The following is a 27328-nucleotide window of genomic DNA, read 5'->3' as shown; positions in this document are numbered from 1 at the left end:
GCCATCTGCTCCCAAAGTTCTTAATTTTTTTTCCTGCTATAGCCTTTTCTAGGGACGTCTCATCCTTCCGGCTCATTTTCCTCCTAAACTGTAGTACTAGGAGGTGGCCTAGAAACTGTTCTCACTAATGACACAGGGAACCATTTGTGTTTAGTAGAGTTTTTAAAGAACATTTTATTTCAGTTAGGATTGGTTATGAAAGCAATCCGAGTATTCTCTCTTTAACACTCAGGAATAAATGCGGCAATGTAATTGCATGTGTCTATGATATGTACCTTCAAATGTAACAAACAGCTGGCATGCATGTCCATGTCACTGATATTCCAACATATTATCACCTATTAGTGGCAGTACATTAAGTCTACTGTGCCTGCCGGTGGAGATTTTTAGGTAATAACTGAGAGTTAACACTAGATCATACTTGAAGTCAATTTATATGGGGCGGAAATGTGGGTGCATGGAAAGCAGCCCACTTTCAAGGAGAAGGCATAAAATGGCAATAATATAGCAGAGTTCTCATTGGAGAGCTTCTGATTCTGGTGGGGGCTTGCCAGTCAGCCCTTCAGCTGCAGACCTGCTCCAGGGGCTCAAACTTGCAATGGCTGGTGGACTGTGGTCCCTTCTTGTGCTGTCTCTTGAGTACAATGAAGGCTGCCTGATTTTTCTGTATGTTTTGTTGTCCCCAGAATTGTTGGACAGGTGCTCTGTGACGTCTCAAGGCCAGTTCTTTCATCTGGTGCCTCTGTGACATTTAGACTAGACTTGAAGGAAAGGCAGTCCTTCATTCCTTGGGCACACCTGTCCAGAGGACAGCGCCCCCTTTCCACCTCCTCGGCACACCTGCCCACATGAAGTTTGCTATGTTGCTGGGGACGTGAGGCCTAGCTAGTGGGATGAGATTATAAATGACCGTCCCTCAATGTGGCCCTCTGTCCTGGGCCGAGGAACCCACCTCTGCCTGGGGCCTCACGGGAAGTCCTCACGGGAGATGATATGTGGACTGGTCTCCATGATTTTCAAGAGCAGTTGTTTGGGATTGAAAAGGCCACTCTGGGGACATCTGAGGGAAGAAGTGATGGTGCAGATAGAGCTTTGTGAGTCCTCAGAGCTGACTTCCTCCTGGACCACACGAGGCTTTTTTTGCATTCTGGAAAATTCAGTGGACACTTCCCTCCAGTTGCAAGGATGCTGGTCACCTGGGCAGCAGATAGACATTGCCCCACCTAGGGAGAAACAACCCATGGGTGCTGTGACAAAATCTCCCAAGTGTCCAGACAGCTGTTGGGGCCCAGAAGGACACTCCGTGAAGTCCCAGCAGGAGGGATTGTGCTTGGTGCCAGCTCTCCCAGATGGCCTGGAGGTTTGGAGGACACACATGCAGCCCCTGTAGAGTGTCAAGAATGAATGAGCGAATGAATGGATAAATGACTGACTGCACCCAGCTTTCCTTTCTCTCGGGGGTGGGGGGACTCTTGCTGTTCCACAGGAAAGGAAATAACAGACGCGGTTTGCGCGTGAGGATAATGATGCTTGCTCAGGTTGCCATAACTTGTACTTTTCCACTGATGCAGAAAAGGAGTCCCTGCCAAAGAATGTCCTTGGAGTGGGTCGATGTATTTTCCTTCTGTTATTTAAGTCAAATGTATTTAATGTAAGCAATTCAGCTGGAATGCGCGAGGCGTCCTTCGGTCCTGTGTGGACACCCACAGTGTGTGAACATGGCCAGTTTGAGCTCCATCAGGTGTGTGAGCTGACAGTGGTTTGGGTCGGGGGTGGTTGCTTTTAAAGTGCACGTTGGCAGCCCGGGGGCTGGGAAGGAGCTGTCAGGGGCTTCAGTGATCTCGATGGTTCATGTGTTCGTTCATCCGACAGGTAACGGAATGCTTCCCATGGACCTGGTGTTAGGCTCAGTGTGCTTTAAGGATATGAGTTCAGAAAGTTCCAGGGACTTACTGAGTTCCCCCAAATATATTGACAATTCAGTATAAATTAATCATGACAATTAAAATTTTAACTTTTTACATGCACATTGAGAGAACTGAGGTGTAATGGAGTATCTGTAGTTCAGGAAAGAGGGAGAGTGTTTGAAAAAGTGAACCTCGGAGATTTTGTTTCTAGGCCTGAATACTTTGTGTGTGTGTGTGTGCATACATGTGTGTGTGCGTGCATGTGTGTGTGTGTGTGTACACACACGGGCCCTTCTGAGCCCAGTCTGGTCCACTTACATGTGCTTGGTTTGGGTGGCATGTTGTGAACGCTCTAAGTTACATAAACACAGAGACTTGGGAACTTGCTGGCTCCTCTGCTCTCCAACAGCTCCTCACCCACTTCGGTCTCCCTCACCCTTCATTCCTCTCAAAGCAGGAAAAAGAGCAGAAATTCCTCAGGCAGTGTTGTTCTCAGGGTACAATCGCCATCCATCACTCCCCACTGGGAAAATGTAAACATGCACCAGCCGATAGCAGCATTATTTATTGTCATAAGCTTCGATATACATTGGAAGCAGGAGCGGCCCATGGCCAAGTATTATTCACCGGGTCCCCTGGGGAGGCTTGGCTCGGTGGGCAGAGCAGGGCTGGAAGGGATGTAAAGGGCTGGGACAGGAGTTCCCACAGCCGAGCACTCCCTGGGGCTTGGCCTCAAGTTTGCACGTAGTCAGCACCTCAGGGTGGCACGGGCTGTGTTTAGAGGGAAGAAGGCTGGCTCCACATGGACCCAGACACCAGTCCCTTTCGGGTGGAGTGGGGATTGGTTGGTGCCATTCATGTTGACTTGTTGCATGCAGGTGATGGACGGGGCATCACTCGACTCTAAGAGACCATTGCCTGCTTGTTCAGATGTCTATGTGGTTGTGACCGGTGCAGAGTGTGCAAAGCACTATGCACCACAGGGCTCTGGCTCAGGGAGCTCACACTAGGTCACAGTAATGGCTGGGGTTCAAGTCTGCAACCTGAAGTGTCAGCATGCAGATGATTTGTGAGATGGCGTGGGGAAAAGGCAGCCACAGTTTGGCCCTCTCTGCTCTGCGTGCTCTGCCAGCCTCCTTCTGAACCTGTGTGGTCCCTCTGTCATCCCACTTGGAGTCAGACAGGCAGAGAGGCCTGAGCTCAGCCCTTGGCTGGGAGCTTATTAACTCTCTCAGCTCAGTTTTCTCATCTGTACAATGGGATCATGAGTCCACCTCAAAGGTACTGTGGAAAAAAATACAGTAACAAACAAGGTGTTGGGCACAGCACATGGTCAGTTGCAGCCTTTAATGTTCCCTCCAGTGGCACATTTGGAGGAGGGGGAAGAAGGTATAGATGAGCAGACCCTGCTGCAGTAATGAGGGGTGACAGGGAGGTGCAGGCAGGCTGACAATGTGGAAAAGTGGTGGAACTGGGCTGGGCAGATCCAGGCCCACGGTGGACCTGCCTGGAGTGAGCCAACACATGAATGTTTGGTGAAGTCTCCTCTTCAGGTCAAAGTGAGCACGTGCATCCTGAGGTCCCATCTTAGGATCCAGGTTGCAGAGCAGGGGGAAAGAGGGGGAGAGGAGGATGTTTTAGTTTAAACCAGCAGTTCTGAGCTCGGACAGTGCTCAGAATCTGTGCCAGACACCTTGGGAGAGATGGACTTGAATACAGCTAGATCCCTGTGCTGAAGCCCTCATTTAAGGAGCAGGGGCTGAACTGGGCACAAGCACCTTCACTCTGAAGCTTTCTCTCTGGGGGAAGCCTGCAGGGCTCTGTGAAGCTTGGGGAAGGGGCAGGAGTCTAGCTGAAAGGCTTTCCTGGATGAATATGATTGAGGAACTGGACTAGCAGATTCTGTTGGTGGAAAACATTGACTTAACTTCTGATCTGTTCACAGTGGTGGCTCTCAGAGTCCTGCAAACAGTAGGTACACAGCAGACCCTGCTCCACATGAATGAATAAGCCTAATTCCAAGTGCCTTTCTAAACCAAGCACTGTTGGGGTCAAGGTGGCGTCCTTCAGACAGTGATGGCATAGGGTGGCAGAAGAGGGCCTGAGGTTATGTGCTCTCTTCCTAGCCACTTGCTCATCATTTGCTGTGGACTTCTTGTGATCAGAGATTAGCTCTGCCCGCTTTAATCAGAGACCAGCGTCTCCTAAAGGTGGCTATTCAGGGAGATGCTTGGATGCAACCCTGCAGCATTATCTCCTGCCTTTTGTCCTCAAGCAACAAGCACCTGGCACCTCTGGAGGCACCAGGGATCATAGGAAGGTCTAGGTGACATGTCTGGAATGCTTCTGTGTTACAGATGTGGACGAGTGTGCAACAGATTCCCACCAGTGCAACCCGACGCAGATCTGCATCAACACGGAGGGAGGGTACACCTGCTCTTGCACGGATGGCTACTGGCTGCTGGAAGGCCAGTGCTTAGGTAATGGCTCACTGGGGCAGGTGGGGAAGCCGGGAGTTGCTGGCCACCAAGGATCCTGTGAGATGTGGCCTAGTGGGTGTGCTAAGGGGCATAATGGTTTCTTTGAGTGGGAGGCAGAAGGCTTTTGAGTTGATATCATCAGCCTCCTTTTATCCTGGTTCTGCTTTGTTTTGTTTGCGGTACTGGGAATTGAACCCAGGGCCTTACACATGCCAGACCGGTGCTCCACCACTGAGCCATCCCCAGCCCTCACTGCCCTTTGAAGTCAGTTGTCACCATCACCCTCACGTCATTATTATAGTTCTTTTCTGTGTTTTGTTTTGTTCAAAGCATGGTCCCTTCTCTCTTGCCCATGCTGGTCTTAAACTCCTGGGCTCCAGTGATCCTCTCACCTTAGCCTCTGAGTAGCTGGGACTACAGGTGTGAGCCACCAGGCCCAGCTTCTTATTGTAGATCTTGATACATGTTAAGGGCTCAAGTTGGATTTGACGAACCCCTGCTTCCTGCCTTCAGGAAGTTTGTGTCTAAATCAGGAAGTGATAGAAGTGAGTTATTCTGCCCTAGTTAGAAATAATACCCAGCCAAGGGAATACTTTTCCTGAGTTACCCAGATGCTCCAAGTCGCAGATGATCTGCAGATTCTGATGGGACATCACCTCCCCACACCCGTCACTGCCACCCCTGCCATGCCCACCCCACCCGCTGTGGTGTCTTTTTACTCTGAAGGAGTTACTCATCACAGATGGAGAATTTTGTCCCTCGCCCCATTGGCATCTGCTATGTGATCCTTCTGTTTATTTTTATTGGAGGGCTATTTTACTTTCCTCCCTGCTAGATCTGTACCGAGCCAAGTGAAGGAGTCCACAGCCATCTCTAGCTGTCACTTCCATTTCTTCTTCTAGGGTGTGATTTCTATGTTGCATTTTCCTGGAAAGGTCCCGCCAGTTTAAATTCTCTAAGACATCATTCTCTTGCCTGAAAGTCAGCCCTGGAGGGGCTGAGAAACACATCCAAACAACATCATGGAAGCAAACAGAAAAAAAAGGAAAGGGAAGTACTGCCTTCCAAGTCTCTCTTGATGGAGGCTGCGGTCGGGTCGGCTCTCACGACCTGTCTGACGCATCCAGGAGGCCTGATAAGCCAGCCGGGACCTGGCGTGGTTCTCTCTCCAGGCATGCACCAGAGAGCTGGTACACGTGGACATTCATCAATGTGACAGTCCCCATGCATCTGAACCAACCTCTGCGCCAGTGGAAAATTTGATGCTACTGATCTGAACATAAGTAGATCAGTGAGAGGGAGTTATTTGTACAGGAACTTAATATGTAGAATCTCGGAGCTGGAAGGGATGTGAGTTATTATGTCATCCAACTTTTATAGAGTTGGAGACAGACTCAAAGAGGAGGAACATTTTGGACAAAGTTAAAGTGAGTTGGGTTTAATATCTAAGTCTCCTGCTTCTCAGGCCCCCATTTTTGTTGTTGTTGTTGTTTTCACCACAAGGTGTGTTGGGACAACCCAACCTACCGGCCTGTAATAGAGACCTTAGGGCCAGACACTCCTCTGGTCTGAAAGATGGCGGCAACTGGCACATTCCCGTCCCTGGGAGAGGTGTTCTCTTCCACAGAGCGGAAGGTTGGGAGGGATACTCCCACCTGGCGCAGCCCACTCACTCTTGACATCCGATGTGAAGACTTTCCTGGCGGTTTTGCAGGGCTCATGCTTTCCCTTGGCCAAACTTCTCTTTCAAAATTCAAGTTCCACAGGTGCCTGCCACCCCTTTCTGTGCACCTTTGGCTTGGCTTCAGTAGGGTCTCTGTTACCTCCCTGAGCCTTGGTGATAGGCCCAACTGCCCTGGGAAGAGGTGAGGATCTGCAGCCATACAAACCCAGGGGCTTTCCAAGTAAGAGCTGCAGGGTGCTCGGGGTGCAGTGGGGGGGCCAGGTGAGAAGTGGCTGGGACTCAGAGATAAAGCAAAACCACAAGCAGAGTGCAAGCTCTGATGAAGGCTGAAAAATTGGTAAGCATTGAGATGAGCTGGTAGTAGGTGATAGGAACTGGGCACAGGGTCTGAGGTTCTGAGCAGACTTCCAGAGCCCGGGGTGGACATTGATTTCAAAGGAATTGGGGTAGCTTAGAGGGAATATGTTTAGTTTAGGGGGACGTGGGGATGACAAAAGGACCAGTCACCACTACAGTCAGATCAGTTGGTCCCAGACGGAGTCTGTTTAGGTGAGGACATGCCTCCTCCTGAAGGTTGGTGATTCCATCCAAGACACCCTGTCCTACGGCCATTGTCCCATCAACCTGGGATATTGCAAAGTGCTTTCCCAGTGACACCAGGCTCCTCGTGGGTTGGTGCATGTTACAGTGGTCACAGTGCCCAGCTCTGCTGAAAGGATTAATTTACCTCAGTGCTGCTGATCTCCCTGGGAAGGTCAGCCATAGCTTGGAAGAGGTGTGTTTGTTCAGTTGTTCAGGAGGAGACAGCAGAGTGCACTCCAGCATCTTGGTGTTACTGGATTCGTAAGGTCTCGCTCTAGGAGTACCCAGCTTGTTCTGGTCTGCACTGGCTCCTCCTGCTCCTGAGGGCGGACATGGTGACTGTTAATGGAGCTGTCTATTGGAGCAATGCTGTGGATTCTTCTTACATGTTAGGCTAACTTGTCCCGACAGTAGAACAGTGATATGGAATCGTAGAGTTGAATCTGAATGTTGTATAAATCTTAGTTTAAGATTTGGATAAACCCCAACAGTATTCTTGCTCAGCATCCCACTCAGAGCAGAAATTTTCTTCTGCCACTTTCAGGGTAGGTTCAGGTATTCGTGGGACTGATGATTGGGGAGATGGGACATGGTAGGAAGATGGAGACTTGTAATCCAGTTGGGACTGTCTTAGCCTCAGGTCCCCTTACTTCCTTTCCCTCTCCAGGAGAGCTGGCAATGCGCCGTGCTGGGGATGGCCTCTGTGAGAAGAACCTGTCTTACCTCCTTGTGTTTCTGTTTCTAGACATTGATGAATGTCGCTATGGTTACTGCCAGCAGCTCTGTGCAAATGTTCCTGGATCCTATTCCTGTACATGCAACCCTGGTTTTACCCTCAATGAGGATGGAAGGTCTTGCCAAGGTATGTGACGTGCATGACAACTTGGACACAGCATGAAACACTAGAAGCAGTCTTCTTCAGAGCCTGACAGTTGGTGTCTGCGAAACACTGTTGTTAAAGTGTATTCCCATTCCTTGTCACCCACCCCCTCCCTGCTGCTTACAGAAACCCGAGACCTGAACAGAGATTATGTGAAAAGGTTCACAAAGCTCTGAATATTATGGAGGGAAAAACCATAGTCATCCAGCAACTAGGAGCTCCTGTGGTCATGGATTTGCTTCTCTTTCTGAGTCTGATAGCCAAAAGTGGCCTTGCTGGCTTTCTCACCTAATCTGAAAATTTCTCACATGTCCTAGAGCCTATGTTCAATTCCTGAGACCCAAAGAGGGGTGTTCAGGGACCTGACCTCCCATGAATCACAAAATAGAGCCACACGCATGCTGCAGGGCCTCCACAGGCATTGTCTAGGCCTCTCCCTGAGTCTTAGGAGGGCCTGTTACTTTGCAAAGAGTCTCAGGGCAGGACGAGTGTGTGTGTGTGTGTGTGTGTGTGTGTGTGTGTGTGCTCTCTCTACTCCTCGGCATTCCCCAAATCAGAATGAAACAAAGGCACTTTCTGGTTCTCACACGATCAGTTCAAATACTGATAAGTAAGAAAAGCAAACTTTGCGTCTATTGTGGTTTCCACTGGGAAGGCCTCCTCCACTCAGGAAGCAAATGGAGGACTTGAGACTCAAGGAATTAGTGCAAGTTCTACCCTGGCCCCCAGCTGCCTGCCCCAGCCCCCAACCAGGCCTCCAGGCCCTGGCAGCAGCGTGGTCCAGGGCGGAGGCAGACCCAGAGATGCAGAATGAGGTCTTTGTCTGGAACTGGCCACCAGGCTTCCCAGGGCCATTTCCTTGTCACACCATTCCAGGGAGCGCTGGCTGGCAGGCTCTTGGCCAGCTCGTGGAGGATATTATGTCTCCATTACTTTAATCATATCTAAATCACTGGGTAAACAGGAAGGCATAAGAGTTCAAGGGTTTGGACTTGGGCGCTTTGTAGAGCTCTCCTCCAAAGCTGGTTCTGCTCATTGTTCCCCAGTCTCCACTGCATTCCTCTCAAGGGAGGGGTCACTGTCCTCTGACAGCAGAAGTGGCTGAGGTTGGGAAGTTGGTGGAGCAGGGGCCCTTCCTGCTCCCCAGAGCCCAGAGAGGATGCCTGGCACCCTTGCTGCTACAGTAAGCGGCTTAGGGCAGATTCTGGCTTCTTGGCGCCAAGGCTGGGCCTGGAGGTGCCAGTCCAGGCTTTTGCTCAGAGGCTGCCGTGATGCACCAAGTCCAGGACCTCCTGAGGAGCAGCCGAGCAGAGGAGAGTCCAAAGTCACATGGCTTCTTCAGCCCTCTCAGAGACAGGTCTGTGACAAAGAGCAGTGAACGCCCCTGGCCGAGCCAAATCCAGCATGGTGATAGAGCAGCGGGCACAGCTCTCAGGCCTGGACACAGGCACCGGGCCAGGGTGTTACATCAGCGGGGCCTTGGGCAGCACGGGATGTGAGGGACACTGCTGAGCTCTGGCAGTCCCAGCACCTCGTGCGTTCATGAGCACTTTGTCCCCCTCAAAGCATTCGTCTCACTGAGCCCCAACAGTAGCATGACTGAGGTCGCAGGAAGGTGTAGGTGACTCTGCTTCACAGATGAGGAAGTCAAGGCTCTGAAAAATGAAGGCACTTGGCCAAAGTCAGGCAGCCAGGTGGTGGCAGAGTTGAGAGCAAAACCCAGGGCCCAGCCTTGCTGTCCAGCAGGACGGAGTGGGGTGCCCTCTGCTCTCATGGGATTCAGAAGGGCAACTGGAAAGGCTGTCAGGGAACAGCAGTTAGGGCCCCGGGGGTGGAATCCTTTTGGTCTTGCTCAGAAGCAGCTGCTGGCCATAGGTGGAGGATTGAGCTCATTCATCTCCATGTGGCCAGCGTCTGGCCAGTAGCTGAGGACGCCAGCCCTAATACACACCAGCACTGGCCTGTCTGACTTGCACCCAGTGGCTTAGCAGCATGGACATTTTCCTGCCTGGTCCTGCCCCACCCTGGGTGAAGAAGAAACTCCAGCCCCCCAAGGGGACCAGGGGAGACAGGTATCTCCTGGACCCTCCTACACGGCTGCTTATTTATTTATTTTTCCTTTGAGCAAAGCCCCTCAAACTTCACCACAAAGCCCTTACCTCCAAAAACACTTGAGTCTCTCTTCAGAGTTTTTAAGAGGTTTAACTGGACTTTTGAAGTGGCTTGGACATCTCTCGGCTGGAAACTCGGCCAGTGGCAGATGCAACATGGGAGATGGGGTGCTGCAGTCCTCCAGCCAGCACCAGGGCAGGAAGGGACCCCTCCCTCCACCTCCACTACCCAGAGGGGCCATATAGGATGAATCTCTTATGCTGTGGGAAGACCCCTGACTCATATTCCAGTTCCAACTGGGCCCATGTTAGTATGTGGACTGGGGCACATTTCTCAATCTTCAAAAAGATTTGAAACAACTTTATTGGTGTGTAATTGATATATAATTAACTGCACTATGGAGAGTGACTTCATTAATTTTGACATGAAACCATCACCAAACCCAAGATGATGAATCCCCCATCAGTCCGGGTGCCCTTTACTTAACCTGCTTAACCTGTAAAAAGGGGCAGTGGTCCTGAAGCAGAGTCGTAAGGACTGAGTGTGAGTCTCATCTAATCAGTGATTATTTATGCATAATAAATACATTAGAACCATCATGATTTTTGTTCACCTGAAGCTTCAGCACCAACGAAGGTGAGATATGAGCTCATTGGTGATGGAATGTGGCAGGCGGGGGAAAGAGCACGCGTTGCTTGCAAATTCTGCAGGTGAGCCTTGGAGAGGGGGCCAACTGGCAGGTACGAGTACGCATATATAACACGTGTACTCATTTCCCCCGTTCCTGCCATGTGACTCTAGAAGGGACATGTGGCTCGAGTCCCTAGTCCTTGAGTGAACCCTCTGGAGTCTGCAGGTGTGATCTAATGGGTCCCTGATAGAGATCCTTGGTGCCAGTGGATCTGGTGCCCTGGCAGTAGGAGATTTTGTTGCTGGTGCATTTTTCCCGTTTGGTTGGTGTGTGTGTTCTATTGTGCAAATGGTCAGTGATGTCCTTTGGCTTTCTGCAGACGTGAACGAGTGTGCAACTGAGAACCCCTGTGTGCAAACCTGCGTCAACACCTATGGCTCTTTCATCTGCCGCTGTGACCCAGGATACGAGCTTGAGGAAGATGGTGTTCACTGCAGCGGTAACGGGCCCAGCATTGAGACTTCTACTGTTCTGGGGGCCAGTGGGGAGGGTGGAGGGGAAGGGCTTCCTTCACAGTTGTTTCCTCTCATTTCCTGGACACATGTCCAGTCAGGGACATTTCCACAGCCACACAAAACAGAGATGAGTCACTTCCTAAGAGGTGGGGGGAGAGCCTCACCTTCTTTGTCATCTGACTCCTAACACAGCTGCCATCTGGGCATGAGGGGGTTTGATGAGAGAGAGGAGCCCTGCCATCTGCCTGTTGGTCTGAGGGTCAACTGAGCTCACTCGGTATTGACCTAAGTCCTGGGGCCAGCACAGAGAGTATTTACAGAGGATGGTGACCCAGGAATGGAGGGGACATTGAATACATAAGATCATATATGTAAGTGTACCTGCTTTGTGAACTTCTGGAGGCTCTACATGTAATCAGTGTCCAGCTCTGGGCGTAGCACATAATGATCATGTGATAATTAGTTCTTGAACCCTGAACGAAAGCTTGAGTGTTGAATGAACGAAACCTAAGCAATCTGTGGTGAGAATGTAGGTGTGGTAGCTTAGTTGATCTTTTATGAATTCCTTCCAAGCCTGAGGAGCTATGCTTCTTTGGTCATCCTAATTTGTTGACTCTATTATAATTTTCTTATTAGCCTCCCCTTTTTCTCCCAGAAAGTTAAATTTTAATGTCCCAGATAGTTAGAAAACTATTACTAGATTAACCCCTTGAAAATAGGGACTATATCTTACTAGTATTTACTCTTTAGCATCTCACACAGAACCATGCACAGCTTCTGTCTGTCTGTCTCTCTGTCTCTCTCATGGTCTCTCTGTCCTGCCTTCTTTTTACATGTTGAATTAAAGTAAACTCTATTTCATCCCCTTTCGGCATCATCAACAGTTGTGAATTAACAAAAGTCCAACTTAATAAGGCTTCACTGTACTTTTCAGAATAAGTGGGCCATACACTGGGGCGTGAAAATCCTTTTGTCCTGTGGTTCCTGATCCTGGGTTTTGCTGTAACAGGAACTGACCCGGGCTGTGAATGAGGCTTGTTTGATAGCTTCAGTTAGGGCTGGAGTGTCCTAGGGACAGAGCCTCCAGAAACAAATGAGCACCTCTCTCCAGGGCCAGGAAAATCAGAGCCACACTCAAGCAGTTACAGAGAGCTTTAAACTGATGAAATATCAGCCCCAGAAACAGAAATAAAATACTCTCAGCCATGAAAGGCCACTCTCTTCCTAGATTTCAATCCCCCCTGGCACTTTTTGGGAAATCCAAGCCAAGGAACTAAGAGGTGTGGAAAATTTAGCAGTACGAGATGGGATTATTTGTTTCTCCAGAATTCCTCGCAAATCCACAGATATTTTGTGACCATCTGCAGAGGCAGTGTGGTAGAGTGAGTCTGGAGCCAGATGGAGCTGAGTCCAAGTTCTGCCTCTGTTATTTACTACTCTCCTTAGCCGAGGCACTTCCTGAGCCTCAGTTTCCACCTTTGTTAAAAAAAAAAAATCCACCAAGCACTCAACAGAGTAGTCATAGGTTTAGGAAAATTGGTGCACTGAAGTGTCTTTACCTGTTAATTAATCTTCCCTAAGTAAATGTCAGAGACTTGTGACTCCTCAAGGAGTTCAAATCCTTGCTGGTTTGGCAAGAATTTTCAGTTGACTCACTTTACCCAAAACGGCCAATCCCTCTTCCACATTCACGACGATGGACGCCTTCTTTCCCATAAGCATTAGTGTAATTCCTGGCTGTTGCGAATTTCTGCTTTTATGTGCATCTCCGTGTTCCTGGTCTCTGTTACCCTCGCTGTGCTGGCATAGTTGCTGTGGCCTCTCCACGCAGCACCAGCCCCTTCCTATTCTTGTCCCTTTGTCCCCCTGCCCCCGAGATTTTCTAAGTCATGCGAATCCTGGAAACCACGGTGGGGTTTCATGTGGAGGAGTGAAAATGGCCTAATGTGTGCTCCCTGCCAGAAACTCGGCTGTATTTCATCTTGTCAGTGGAGGGTGGAGCCACAGCTCCTCTTGAGGTCTGGGAATTGCAAACAGAGATAACTGAGTGGAATTGGTCACAGCCCCTCCCCACCCAACGGGAAGCAAGGGTGGGTGTTACCCTCCCTATCTGCACAAAGCGGAGCTCACCCGGCTTGGGGAATTACCCCAACCTCAGGGCTCCCCAGATTCACTATCTGGAAGTCCTGAACACAACTGCTCAGTAGGACATGACAACATCGTGTTTACCAGTTTAGGATCTGGAAGCTGGCTGTGTTGGAATTCCAGCCTTCCTATTCACTTATTATCTGTGAGCTTGGTCAAGTTACCCAACCTCTGCAAGCCTCATTTTTTTTTCCTTCTGAAAAACACAGGCAGTAATAATACCTCCTTTACAAGGTCAAGGTGGGGACTTAAAGGCTTGGGAGATTAAGGACAGTGAATCTCAGGAATTGACAGGGTTCACTACTACAGCTGCTAGAGGTTTGAATGGGACTTTCGAACCTCACAGAAGTGCATTAGGATGCTCTGGGATAATGGGCTGGGAACAGATCCGGGGCTGCCTTTGTAGGGCTCCTGGGGGTGGGGGCTGGTGGAAGCAGATGTTACCAGAGCTTGGAACCCACTTTAAGTTTTCAAGTCAGCATCCCAGAGCTACTGGCTCAATACCCTTCACAGAAGACCTCTGAGAGAGATGGGAGAGAGCTTTCTTCTCAGATGTGAGAGGCGGTAGGCAGAATTCTCCAACGGTGGAGCAGAGGGGTGGCCTCATTTGTGCCAACACCCCATCATCTGGGTGATCCAGAGCCACCAGTGATCTGTGAGTTAGAGAGTAATCCGAGGACATGTCACATGGGGAAACTAGTGAAAGCAAGTTTTCGGGAAACAACAAATGCAAGAAAAACATGTTTTCTTTGGCGTGCTTGTTGAATGAGGCGCAAATGGGCGTCCAGCTGCCAAACTCTGTGTGTGATGAAGAGTTGGCTTCTCTGGAGGGCCTGCTTCTGCATGGGCTGTCGGACCAGTGGTGATGTCACGAGGACAGCGTCCCTCCCCAAATCCCTCCTCTGCAGCCCAGGGTAGCCCAGTCCAGGCTGGTCCCAGGCTGGCTGGAGACTGCTGTGTCCCTGTTCCAGGGAGCATCTGAGGCAGACAACCACAGAGTGGTTGCCCACCTTAAGCCCCCCTAGGGTTTTCTCTTTCAAGGAAGTTTTTTTTTGTCTGTTGTTATTTGTTTTGAGATTGGGTCTTGCTATGCTGCCCAGGATGACCTTGCACTTCTGGGCCTAAGGGCTCCCCAGTACCTAGGACTATAAGTGCCCATTCCTGAACCCAGCTTGATACAGTGAGGTTTTAATGTCACTCTCACCCCCTGGTTTTCTAGCCATGTCCCTCTTAATTGTGATTTTAGCAACAATATTGTTCCTCCACTTGGAGGGGGAGAGGGGAACTGGCACTGCTAAAATTTCCTCTCTAGTCTCATGAATGTTTTTGAGGTCTTGGGGAAACCCCAGCAGGCAAGCAAATTGTAGCCCCTTGAGCAGGTTAGAAATGAAGGTTCCTATGGATACACCTGCAGGGCAAAAGTGACTCAGAAAATAGTGGATGGTGCAGCTGAGCCAGACCAGAACCTGTTGGAAACTTGATGGAGATAGATTCCAACTCTGTGTCGAAAGGGATTTCCTAGCAATTGGAGCTGTCCAGTATCAATGGGCCTCCTCGGTAGGTAGTGAGCTCCCCAGCACCAGAAGTGTTCAAGAAGTGAACTGACCACTCCATAGCAGTAAAGCCATTGTGTCCACGGGTAGAGTGGGTGAGTTGGAGTAGGTGACCATAAGCTCCCATCCCTAGTCTGCCATAATAAACAGCAGGTGTAACTTGTCACCCCCAGATATGGACGAGTGCAGCTTTTCTGAGTTCCTCTGCCAGCATGAGTGTGTGAACCAGCCTGGCACATACTTCTGCTCCTGCCCTCCAGGCTACATCCTGCTGGATGACAACCGAAGCTGCCAGGGTAAGACTATCCAGGGGGCCTGGCTGGGGCTGACTCCGGGGGTCATCTGGACACCTTCACCCGGGATTCCTCTGTGGCTTCAGGAAGGTGGCAGGAGTGAGGGTGTGAGTGGGTGTTGGTGGATCCCGGGGTGGAACTCTGGGTGGGATCCTGGCCTGGTGCCTCCTCCTCTCCCTGCCCTGTGACACATCCTTTGGCTAGGATGCGGGCCCCACTCACGCTTCTGTAATGAATTCTGCAGATCTAGATTGCAACCTCTACGGCCTGGTTTCTGCCTTGCCCTGTAGCTCTCTCTGCAGCCCTTCTAAAGAATGCTCCAGACCCAACCGGGACTTCTCATGACCTGCCCCTGCCCAGGGACCAGGGCTCAGGCTTTCTCATGTGGTCTGGAGGGTGGCTTGCTCAACTTCCTCTACTGACTTCCTAGAGAATGGATCCTCAGATGCCTGATGCCCCTGACTTCTAGGACCCTCGAAGGGTCCGGATCCCAAGCCACTGAAGGGCTGGGTCTTCTCCACACGGGCAGCGTGGCTTATTTCCAGTCCTATACTACCTATGGGCGGGGGGGTCCATGCAGGAGCAACTGGCCCATTATTAACTTCCTTGAGCCTCCTTTGCCCAGTACTAAGCCAGAACTCCCCATAGGGATGTTGGGAAATAAAAATATCATGTGAGCTACAAAGGTGAGTCAACTGTGAAACTACATTTTCTAGTAGCCACATTAAAGGCATCAGAAGAAACACATAAAATTATTTTATTACGCTATTTTGTGTAGTGGATTCAGAACCTAATCATTTTGACATGGATTCAGTATGAAAATTACTGATGTTTTGTGTCCTTTCTTATACTCAATCATAGAAATCTGGCGTGTGTATCTTGCAGCACTTGTCAGTTTGGGCTAGCCACACGTCAAGTGCCCAGTGTGTAGCCACATGGGCTAAGGCTGCCATATTGGGTAGTGGAACTCCACAGTAAGGCCAGGTGGCCCTGCCTCTCCCCTGTGACCCGGGGCCAACATCTAGTAGTGCTGCCCTGCTTTAGCTTCTCATCTCCCTGCATTCCAGACATCAACGAATGTGAGCACCGAAACCACACGTGCACCCTGCTGCAGACTTGCTACAATTTACAAGGGGGCTTCAAATGCATCGACCCCATCCGCTGTGAGGAAAATTATCTGCAGATCAGTGATAAGTAAGTCACAGCATCCCCTGAGGAAGTGGAAAACTGGTCCAGGAGGATCTGGTCCAGGAGGGTCTGGTCCAGGGGGCTGGCACTGTCCTGTGAGGAAGACTACACTGTCCAGGGCATCACAAGACCTGGGCCACTGCCTGCCCTATGCACTTGTGTGTTCGTGTGTCTGCACATGTGTGTGCACACACAACACTGTTCTTTACCAGTCCCCGACTCGTGCCAGAGCTATGTGAAGATTCCCTAGAAAGCTAACAGACAGGCGCGGTTCATGACTTCCTTTTCCCTTTCATGACTGTTCTGGAAACACAGGACTCTCAGGGCTTCTCACATGCAGCTTGAAGAAGCCTCCCCTGGGGATCTTGTCAGGTGCAGGTTCAGATGCGGTGGGTTTGGGGTGGGGCCCATGATTCTGCCTTTCAGAGAAGTTTCCAGGAAAAACAAAGGCTTCCTGCTCCTGGGACTTGCTCTATGAGTAGTGAGGTGCAGGAAAGTTTTCTGGAGAGTTCTTTGCTTGTCTACTTAAGTTTCTGATGTCATGATGGTCAGCACATTACTAAGTCACCAGATGGTAAACATTAGTGTCGAGGGGACAACTAAAGAAAGATAGCTTCAACAAGATGAACACACCCGACCGGGTGTCCCTGCCCGGATATCCTGTGAATTCCATTTCCTTTTCTTTTAGGAGGGATCCTCAGCCTATGCCCCCCGCCACACACACACACACACACACACACACACACACATGTACTTATACATCTTTTGCTCTTTGCTCTTCCCATTAGCTACAGTTTCTACCCCTGAGCAACTCCAATCCCTTACCCTGGAGATCAAGGGTTGGATTAGTCACACCATCCTACCCTCTGTCTCCAGAAATGTGGCATCTAGGACAGGAACTCGCGGCTTACATGGGCGCTTCCCCTGGAATAAAAAGTGGGCAGAGGAGAGGACAAAGCCAGCACAGGCAGGTCCTTCAGAGGTGTCTTTGCTTGTTCCCTAGAGCCCTGCTTCTAAGTAACCCTCTAGAACAGAGCTTTCCGACTGCTGGGTCAAGAGCCCTTGGTAGTTGATCAGAGCTTCCGACAGCTCTTGCCCACTTCTTTTCCTGGTTTCGCTGGTTTGACTGTGGCCAGGGACAGGTACAGGCAGCACAAGCTGGTGTTGTCCGTGAAGTTTCAGCCACGATGCTGAAAACACTGGATGACTACCTCCCTTCGCCCAGCCTGCCAGCTTCTTTCCTGCCCAGGTGTCCTGTGCCAGGTACACTAGGACCTGTGCTCACCGTGTAGCCCACACCCAGCACGTCCAGCCTCGCTGCCTGGGTGCCCACAGGCCCCGCCATGTGGAAGGCATCCCTCCTGTCTCCGCGTGGCCAGATCCACACCTTCAGATGGCTGCTCAGAGGCCCCTCTCCCAGATGTTTGTGATCCTCCTCAGCTGGGAGCCATCATTCCCTCCTCCAAATCGCTTGTAGGAAACAATTCTTTTCTACATGACACGGGACATTTTAATGTGGCCCTTTTGGCACCGGGGACATTTTGATTTGGCAATTTTGATGCAGCTTTTAAAAAAATGATACTTTAAAAACTCTTTGTACCTACTTGCTCGTTAACCCTTGGTGGGCTCTTCTCGTGTGCTAGGTGCTGTGGGTTTTGGGAGCTTGGAGTCCGAGGAGAGAGATGTTAAATGAATTGTCACATAAGTAGGTTTGGGTGGGTTTTGGCAACAACAACAACAACCAAAAGGAAACTTGCAGAAAGAAAGTAGGTTGGATCTGGTCCAGACCTGGGAATCCACAGGCCCTGTGAGGAAATGTCCTCTGGGCCGAGCCGGGAGGGTGAGTCCACATTAGCTAAACAGAGTGGAAGAGCAGAGGGAACAGCATGTGCTAGGGCTGCAGGGCAAGAGCCACCTCTGTGCCTACTGGGATGGGAAAGGTCCAAGGTCCAGTGAGTCCAGTAGACAGTGGCCCTAGAGGAGATCAGAAAAATGGCAGAAGCTGGACCCTATGGGATCATAGAGGCTAAATGGGAGTTTAGTGGCAATGGGTGGCCACAGAGAAAGACCTAATCTGATTTATGATTGACAAAGGCCATCACAGAGGCACAGGTGAGTCAAGTAGAGCACTTGCCTAGCACATGTGAGGCACTGGGTTCATTCCTCAGCACCGCATTAAAAATAAATTAAATAAAGGTATTGTGTCCATTAACAACTAAAAAATTTAAAAAAACGAATGAGGTGAGAGATGGAAGAGGGGAGCTAGGGGATTAATCAAGGGGTGTCTATGCACCTTTGTTAATAAAAGTCACTAATTTTATATTAGGACATATTACTACTAGTGTTTTAAATTAGTCCCTTTGTATTCGAGATATTTATGTTTATGATTTGTTTCTTTTATTAGAAGGTAAACTACCTGAGGTCAAAGTCTTATTTATCGTTGGATTTCCAATGTCTAATATCATGTACTGAAAATAGTTAAGTTCTGAGGTCTTGTTTATTGAGTGACAAGATCCAATCGTATTCCACATGGACTGGTCCTAGTGCAGTGGAATGCGAAAGGACCCTTGAGACCTGTCAATCCAACGTCATCTGCAGCTTTAAAATGTATTAATGAGCATCTTGGCTGGGAAGTAAAGGACTCCGTGACCATCAGATGGTTCTGAGAACCAGAGAGCTAATTTATATCCCATAATAGTCAAACTATCCGATGGCCAGAGCTGCTATTCTCAAGGAACCAGAGCACAGCTACATGCTGGAGCAGCCTTAGACTAGAGCCAGGGGTAGAGACATTATCCAGTGACGCCATTTAGTGGTGAAAACACGGTGGCTCCATTTTCAGTGTCCTCAGTAGATACAGCCAGCACCTGGAAAGGATTCATCCAGTTCTCACACGTTTCTCTTCCCTGCAGCCGCTGTATGTGTCCTGCTGAGAATCCTGGCTGCAGAGACCAGCCCTTTACCATCTTGTTCCGAGACATGGATGTGGTGTCAGGACGCTCCGTTCCTGCTGACATCTTCCAGATGCAAGCAACGACCCGCTACCCTGGGGCCTATTACATTTTCCAGATCAAGTCTGGGAATGAAGGTCGAGAGTTCTATATGCGGGTAAGAGGGAGTGGTGAGCGGCAGTCGCCATCTTTAGCAATGGCCTTGTGTTGTCTAGCCTAGCGGTGTATTTCGTGGGAACAGGTAAGAGTGCGGCTAGAAGGGACAGTGTGAAGAGGGTAGTGGAACTCAGGAGTACAAGCTCCTGTTTCTACTACTTTCTACCTGGCCTTGAGAAAGATGAACTCTTCCATGAGCCCTACAGTTCTTGTCCGTGAACCAAGAAGTTGACCAAGATGCAATCTTAGTCTCTTTTCTCCTAAAATTCTGCAAGAGAGACATTCATACCTCCATTTCTCCACCCACCCATTTGACAAATATTTCTTAAGTACCTTCTATGTACTTCTAGAGACTGAGGACATCAGTCTAAAATTTATTTTTTTTATAAATTGCATCTGTGCAACACCATACCATTTATATTGTTGAGCTTTGTCTCCCATAACCCCTGCAATGATTGTGCTTCTTTAGAGACCATTAGTTAAATGTTTGCATTTTTTCGGGGTGAATTTGGGTACTTGTCCAAAATGCAGATTCTAGAGCTTCCCCTCCAAAGGACCTGTTTCAGAAGATAGTAAGAGATACCCCAGGTATTTGTTTCCAGTGGCTGCTGTAACAAATTGCCACAACCTGGTGTTTTAAGACAATGGAAATTTATGGTCTCATAGTTTTGGAAGCCAATGTCTGAAATCCATTTTACTGAGCTGAAATCGAGGAGTTGGCAGGACTGTGCTCCCTCTGGAAGCACCAGAGGAGAACTCATGCCTTCCTCTTCTGCACTTAGCAAATCTCTATCTGCTGCCCTCTTATAGGAACACTTATGATTGGATTTAGGGCCCATCCAGATAATCCAGGATAATCTCCCTGTGTTCTGATCCTTAATAACATCTGCAAACTCTCTTTTTCCTTGTAAGAAAACATTTATCATTTCCAAGAATCAAGACCTGACTATCTGGAGGCCATGATTCAGCCCACCACACCCAGGAGTATTTCCAGCACATTCTAACTATATATTGTCCTCCAGGGTCACTGGGGAGAGTTCCACACAAAAGGCCCTTGGAAGTCCACCCATTTGCACCAGAGACCAACCCAGGGGCCTATAAAAGAATCACATCTCTGCCCTCGAAGCCTCCTCTCCCCACCCCTGGCAGTATCTTTCCATCTTTACTTCTGGAAGTTCAGCGGGAGTGGAAAGAACAGATTAGAAAAGGCCTCAAGGATGGAGGATCCTCACAAAAGTACCTTTAGTAAGACCTAGACTGAGCCAGGTCTTGTGTGAGTAGGTGACCCATGGAGCTGGGATAGACCTGGCTCTGTAGACCAAAATAGCAGTCAGGGGCTCTCAAGAAGTTGGAATGGGTGAGGGTAAGGAGCTTCCAGAAGATGAAGAAGGTGGCACTGAGTGTATGTCTGCCCTTTCCCCAAGCCCATAAGCACTTGTGGAAACACCGTGGAGCCTCTGGACTGGCCGCTGTCTTGGGGTGAGCCCAGCCTTTCCCATCAGCCTCTTTCATCTGGACAGACACAGCAGGTCCCAATCATAGGATGAAAAGATGCCCCCATTAGAGATTTAAAATACCCTCACTGGTACCTCCTGCGTAAGGTTGCCCCAACCCTGAGCAGGGCAGGAGATGTGCAGAGGAGGCCTTGTCTAGGCAAGATGGCACTCACCCAGACGCCATCCACTAGAATCCCCCTGGACCCAAACAGTCCCTGCGGTGACTGACTTGAGATGGGTGCCGGTGATGAGGGAAAGAGACTGTCCTATAGCTGAGGTGGACAGAGGGAAGTCCCCTTCCTGGAAACTTCCTCCAGTGTCCAGAGTGTCACAGCAGCAGGGGAACCCTGGAAGCTCAGAGCTTGGATCTGGGCATGGCTTGTGGCTCTGTGAGAATGCTGAGAAGGGCCCTTTCCGCTTTAGTATTTTCTTATTCAGGAGACATGTGAGGATGGGCTGGTGATATAGCTCAGTTGGTAGAGTGCTTGCCTTGCATGCGCAAAGCCCTGGGTTCAATCCCCAGCACCACAAAAAAAAAAAAAAAAAAAAAAAAAAGACGTGAGGAGACAAGGAGGGGACAAAGGGACATGGGCCTGTCACATCCTATGGATGGGAGAGGTGGCTCCTGGCCTGAAAGTTCCCAAGAAGAGAAAAGAGGCATAGGGTGGGACCCTGGGAAGTCATGGGGCATGGGAGCAGGAAGAGAGAAATTGGCCAGGTAAGGCTGGCCTTCCAAGGGTCCAGGCTGTCCCGAGCTGCAGGACCCTCCCAGGAGGCCACTCAAGCATTTACTGTGGACTCCGAGGCCAGGCTGACCCACTGTGCTCTGTGTGCTCCCATTTACCCCAACCATGGTTACCTAACCTGTCTGGGTCTCCATTTCCTCATCTGGAGAGAGGAGATCGTAACGATATTTACCTTAGGATTAGATGAGATCACCCACTTTGTGCAGTGCCTGGAACGCAGGATGACTTTCATCACATAAGTGGCAGGGGTAAAAAGGCCAGAACTTCCTCCTCCTCCTCCTCCCCGCTGCCTCAAGCCTGAGCACGCCTGGGTGAGTCCCAGCTCGATCCTCCAGGATTCACAGACTCAGTCACTGCAGGATTGTCCCTTCTCTCTTGTCAAAGGTCACGGCTGGTTTAGGTGGAAATTCCGGCCTCCCACCTCCTGTCTGGTGTACAGTTTCTCCCTGCCACTGGCTCAGAGCAGGGGCAAGTGTGGTTGGTCTCTGTACAGTCTTCCTCTTTTCCTCCCAGCAAGGACATCGTGGATTCTGGTTCCTCCAGGGTTAGGGGGCGGGCTGCTGGGAAAAGAGGCAAGGTCAGGAGGGTCAGGGTCTTCTTGATTATTGTCATTGCATCCAGACACCCAAATGCTCTTGCTTTCACAGGATGGATGGCCTTGTGAGTTTTTTGGAGGTTTGCCTAAGGATGTCACAATGACCAGTTCATGAAGTGGGCACCAGGGCCTCTGGTTGACCACTTGCCACCCCAAGCCTCTCAGCTCCCTTCTCTGGCACTGTGTCCCACACAGATTTTCCTTGGTAGAGGTGATGGAGTGTCAGTGTACCCTGGTGGGCAACATTTATTATTCATGGCCTTTATGTTTCTCTCTAGAATGTGGTATATTTTAATCTGCTCTTCTAGCTTTGAGCTCTCAGCAGATTGAGATAACAAGAAAAAGTCTATAGCAACAATAGAAAACAACCAACAAATATTAGATACTATTGTGTAGATGCTGTGGTTACCAGCACTACTACTGTTGCGCCTGTCATTAGGAGGTTGGGAGCTCCTGGGCTCTGGACAGATTGGGCATGCTACCTAGGGTACGGGGGGCATCACGTGGCAGGTTGGGCTGGTTGGCCATTCAGGCCCTGTTACCCTGAGATTCATTCTAAGTGCTCGAGAGGAACATCAAGTCACCCAGCAGGCAAACCACAAAGCCCCCCACCTGCTTGCACACACACATCCACTTGCACACACGTGTGCACACAAGTATACACATGCACATGCACATGCATATCCCACACACCCTTTTCAGAAGCCCTGTTGGCACTCTGTCTTACACTGAGCTCTGGGCAGAGGATTGATAATTGGCTTTCACCAGGTGACTTGGGGACATGATTAGGGCCAGGAGAAGGAGCATAATCATGGGATTCAGACTGCGCCAAGAGTGTTTACATCATGACACACCTGGATCAGGTGGCAGGGCCAAAGGAAGCTGACTTGCTGCCCAACTGCCTGCCACGTGTTGGACAACGCCATTCTGCAAGTTGATTCTAAGCACACCTGACTGTGTGCAGGGCAGCCAGGAAGACAGATGTCAGGTGGGCTGTCCGCAGCTTACCCCCATCCCAGACACCTCCACCAGCGTCCGCTTGTTCACATGCATGTGTCTATCACTGTCATTTACTTGGCACCACTATGCAGAATTTAGTTAGAAACAAACAGAATGTGAGGCACACAGAATGCAAAGGGGTGATTCGCAAATCAAGTAAGTGCCATGGGCTGCTGAGGAAGAGCAGGGGCACTGAGACCTTATCGTAGAGCTTAGCCATCAGGAGCCTGGCTTTGGAATCGAGATACTCTAGTACCATGCACTATTTTTGTGACCTTATGCAGTGTCCTTAACTTAATTACTTATTACATACTCACAGGGAATGAGTAAGAAATGTGCCAAAGCTTGTAGCAAATGCCTGGCATCATGTCAGCATCATTTTGAACCATTGACCTCCAAGGCCACCAATGATCTGGGAGGGTCTTGAGGAAGTCCTGTTTCATTAATGGCCACACTCTGCCCTAAGGTGACCATCCTCAGCTCTCTAGCAGGTGCTTGCTTATGGGCAGGCCTTTCCCAGGATGCTATAGCTGTGACCCAGGCAGAGATTGGGCTCACTGACCTGCCTCTAAGGTTCTTTCCAAGTGGGAGAGTCTAGGATTCTTTCCCTCTCTGGAGACATTTTTACCCGGAAAGCCCAAAGGATCAACTTGCAAGTTTCCATGTCCTTTATCTGCCTTTCCGGACCTTTGTCTCTGCCAATCACCCTCCAGAGGGCTGCCCAGGGTCCTCAGCCCTTGGCCTTTGTTCATGCAAACAGTGAAAGCTGGCGAGATGTTTGTGTATATAAATGCCTTGGGCATTTCCCTGTGTGGCTGTACCCCCTAGTCCTAACTAGCCCAGGGCGCTGAGGTGTTGCAAGGACGGACAAGGAAGTCCAAGGGATCTTCTTCTCAAGAGGCTGCTAATTACGTGAACGCTGAAGGGAACACAGTACGTCAATGCCAAGAGGAAATTGCATGGTCTCACAGCTGCTGTCTCCCAGCGGACAGGGAGGTCCCAGGACCTGGCCTGCACCTGTCAGCCAGCCCTGCCCTTGTTATTACCTGCAGCAGCCCTTGAGGGATGTTCAGAACTTTATGGGGAGCCCTCCCTTTACAGAGACAGAAAAAAAAATGCCTGGTGTGGCTTTACACAAGCCAAGTTGATTGATTTACAGATCCTGCTGCTTTCGTTTTCTGGGCTCAGGACTGGATTCTGCAGCTCCTAGGAAGTGACTGTCCAGTCTGTCCCTGTTTTCTCTCACGCTATTTCCTCTACAGATGCCCTACATCTGTTCAGTACTCTGACCTGAGCATCTCTCATTTAGGGCAGTGCTGGGGGGAAGAAGTAAAACGCACAGTCTCTTCTGATAAGGGGGAAATGGCTGAGGTTTAGGTCAACAGCAAAACCTCAGCTCTGCTCCCAACTAGCTGGATGACCCTAGGCAATTACTGAAATTCACTGGACCCCAGTTTGCTTGTTTTCAAATTAGGGAAGTAATGAGACACACCTTTAGAACAGACCTTAGACAAGGGCAGCCAACGTCCCAGCTAGATCCCATGCTTTAGGTCAGCACTTTAAAAATTGTTAATGTCCACACAAATCATTGGGGATTATGTTAAGCTACTGATTCTGGCTCAGTAAATCTTAGGTGGAACCTGAGATTCTGCAGTTCTAACACCCCTACCACTACCACCACCACCACCACCACCACCACCACCACACACACCGGTGAAACCAGTATAGCTGGTGCAGGGGCACACTTGGAATAGCAAGGCCTTTTAGGGATTTGATGAGGATAAAATAAACCCATGTATATAAAAGTAACTGGAAGAGTGCCTCAGACTTGGTAGGTACTCAACTGAGGTCAGTCTTCTCACCCTCCTTCCTTGAAAGTTCTAGAAAAAAAAATTCCATGGAGGAGAAAAATTCACATGAAATTATTAGAATCTCAATAATAGGCTCATGAAACTTCATGGTATCTAGATATGAGCTCTTCACAAATTTCACTTTTCCCATGCATTACCTAAAAGTATGCTGAGGTGTTAGTTTTAAAAAAGTATCTTAGGTGCTTTTGATCCCATTTGTTTGGAAATTATTGACCTGGTCTGTGCCCTCATTTTAGAAATGAGTCCCAGAGAGGTGAAGTGACGTCCCTAAGTCTTGCAGAAAGTTCAGTCAATGATTTGTTCATTCACTCAAGTGATAGCTCATGCCTTGGTATCTACAAGGAGACCAAAATCCACTGATGTTCATCCTCCCGTATACTGTATTTTTAAAAAATATTTATCCTTTAGTTGTAGTTGGACACAATACCTTTATTGTATTTATTTATTATTATGTGGTGCTGAGGATCAAACCCAGGGCCTCACATGTGCTAGGTGAGTGCTCTATCGCTGAGCCTCAGCCCCATCCTCCCATATACTTTAAATCACACGTAGATGACTTATAATGTAGGATAGAATGCAAATGCCATGTAAGTAATCTCTATACTGTATTGTTTAGGGGAAAATGAGAAGGAAAAATATCTATACATGTTCAATACAGATGCAGAGAATTTTTTCTGAATACTCTTGGTCTGTGGTTGATTGAATCCAAGGATGCAAACCCACAGATACAGAAGACTAACTGTGTTTTCTGAACACCTGCTGTGTTCAAGGCACATGTTGAGCTCTGAGGGGGTTCTCAGTGTCTAGCGGGCTTTAGATATCAGACATGGACCAAGGAGCTAGCGTGCACAAATACACTCAGTAACAAATGTCTCCATCCTATGCAGCTGGGGGACCTGATTTAGACTGGGGAATCAGGAAAACTCCTCTTAGGAAGTCACCTTTCAGTGAGATCTGAAGAGCCAGGTGGAGAATGGGCAAAGCTGGGGATAGGCATGGCACTGAGGTCGTCAGGTTGTTGACGTGGGCAAGGGGGAAGCACCCTGCTTCAGGCTGCAGAGCCACTAGCTGGCCTTCTGCTTATATCATACCTTCTCTAACTAGTGTCCCCTGGGTCTGTCTACAGCAAACGGGCCCCATCAGTGCCACCCTGGTGATGACACGCCCCATCAAAGGGCCCCGAGACATCCAGCTGGACTTGGAGATGATCACTGTCAACACCGTCATCAACTTCAGAGGCAGCTCTGTGATCCGACTGCGGATTTATGTGTCACAGTACCCCTTCTGAGCCCAGGGCTGCAGCCTCTGACACTGCCTCTCACCAGCACCAAGGGACAGGGGAAGAGAGGAAACAGGAGAAAGAACGAGAGCGAGCAAACGTTGCACCTTTCCTGCTGAACGTTTCCCAGAGGAGTTGGCTCCCCGAGTCTTATTGCAGACCTGTCACTCAGAAGGACATCCCACCCCTCTTCCTATGATGCAGTTATTGAAACACATTCTCATTGGCCCCCTGATGTGAGGTCATTGGTGATTCCTCAAGGCCTTCCGTTGATTTCCATCTTTTTCAAAGAAACTAGATTAGGTTGGGGTCTGAGTCTATGTTCGAAGACTGTGAACAGCTTCTCTTCCCTCTTCGGTTCCTTCCTTCTTTCTCTTGCTGCATTGCTGCTTTGCCAAGGCCCTGAGAGAGCTTGTGGGGGACGCTGGGTATAGCTAGTTTGCTTTTTGCATGTCCTAAGAAGGCTATGGAAACAAACCACAGCAGGATCTAAGGGCTTTTAAAGAGTCTATTTCAAAACCACGTCTGGTATTTTCAGCCATAAAAGAAGTTTTAGTTGTCCTTAAATTTGTATAACTGTTTAATTCTTTCTTGTTCATTTTGAGTATTTTTTTTTTTTTAATAAGAGGTAGAATTCCTACAAAAGACCTCAGACACATACTATGTTCTGTCTTCCCAATCCCGGCCTCCTGTCCACATCAGCCAATGTTGTTTTTATTTTTCTGTTTTGTTTGTTTTGTTTTGTTTTTAAGGACCCCTTAATCATGCTTTCTTTAGAATTTTGACCTAACTGGGTTAGAAGACAGAAGTCTCCAAAATGATTAAATATTTGAAGAGATCTAGTGTTTGGCTCATTTGATACTAAGGATCATTCAGCACTTGGGGTGGGTTCTAGTTCTGTTTGCACCTATTTATTGTGTGCTGGGAGAGGGCTGGACCATCATCCATGACTGGGGCAAGTCGACAGAAGGAGCCAGTGAAATTCGGGTTGTAGAGAAACTAGGAGCAAGCATCAACCCGAGTCCTGTTTGATGCAATTGAAAAACCACTGACGGTTGCTGTTATGTGGACTATTTGGGGTACCCTCCCAAGACAGTAATGTACTCAAGTCACTTTAAACTAGTGGCCCCCAACCATGCTACAAAGAAGGATAATGGTGGAACTTTGAAGAAAAACCCAATTCCCTGTGACTCACCCCAGAGAATTTGATGTTGCTGGTCTTAGGTAAGGCACAGGCATCTGAAGTTTTTTAAACTCTAATGAAT

General features: G+C 49.2%; 1 protein-coding gene across 3 annotated transcripts in view; it reads left to right on the top strand.

The window, feature by feature from the left end:
• The window catches only part of Fbln5 (fibulin 5), a 73688-nt gene extending 46787 nt beyond the window's left edge, over positions 1-26901 (top strand). For 2 of the 3 annotated variants that reach the window (XM_078050728.1, XM_078050727.1), the window contains exons 5-11: positions 4265-4387; positions 7399-7515; positions 10656-10775; positions 14663-14785; positions 15850-15976; positions 18883-19078; positions 25911-26901. In XM_078050728.1, the coding sequence (XP_077906854.1) occupies positions 4265-4387; positions 7399-7515; positions 10656-10775; positions 14663-14785; positions 15850-15976; positions 18883-19078; positions 25911-26072 (968 nt within the window). In that variant the 3' untranslated portion in view covers positions 26073-26901. The remainder of the gene's footprint in view (positions 1-4264; positions 4388-7398; positions 7516-10655; positions 10776-14662; positions 14786-15849; positions 15977-18882; positions 19079-25910) is intronic. The other variant, XM_078050729.1, reaches the window with a different exon arrangement.
• The last annotated feature ends 427 nt before the right edge of the window (positions 26902-27328 follow it).

This window comes from Ictidomys tridecemlineatus, chromosome 5 (assembly GCF_052094955.1).
Source record: "Ictidomys tridecemlineatus isolate mIctTri1 chromosome 5, mIctTri1.hap1, whole genome shotgun sequence".
Classification (NCBI taxonomy): Eukaryota; Metazoa; Chordata; class Mammalia; order Rodentia; family Sciuridae; genus Ictidomys; species Ictidomys tridecemlineatus.
Note: the sequence above shows the minus strand (reverse complement) of the source record. Positions and strands in the feature narration are given on the sequence as shown.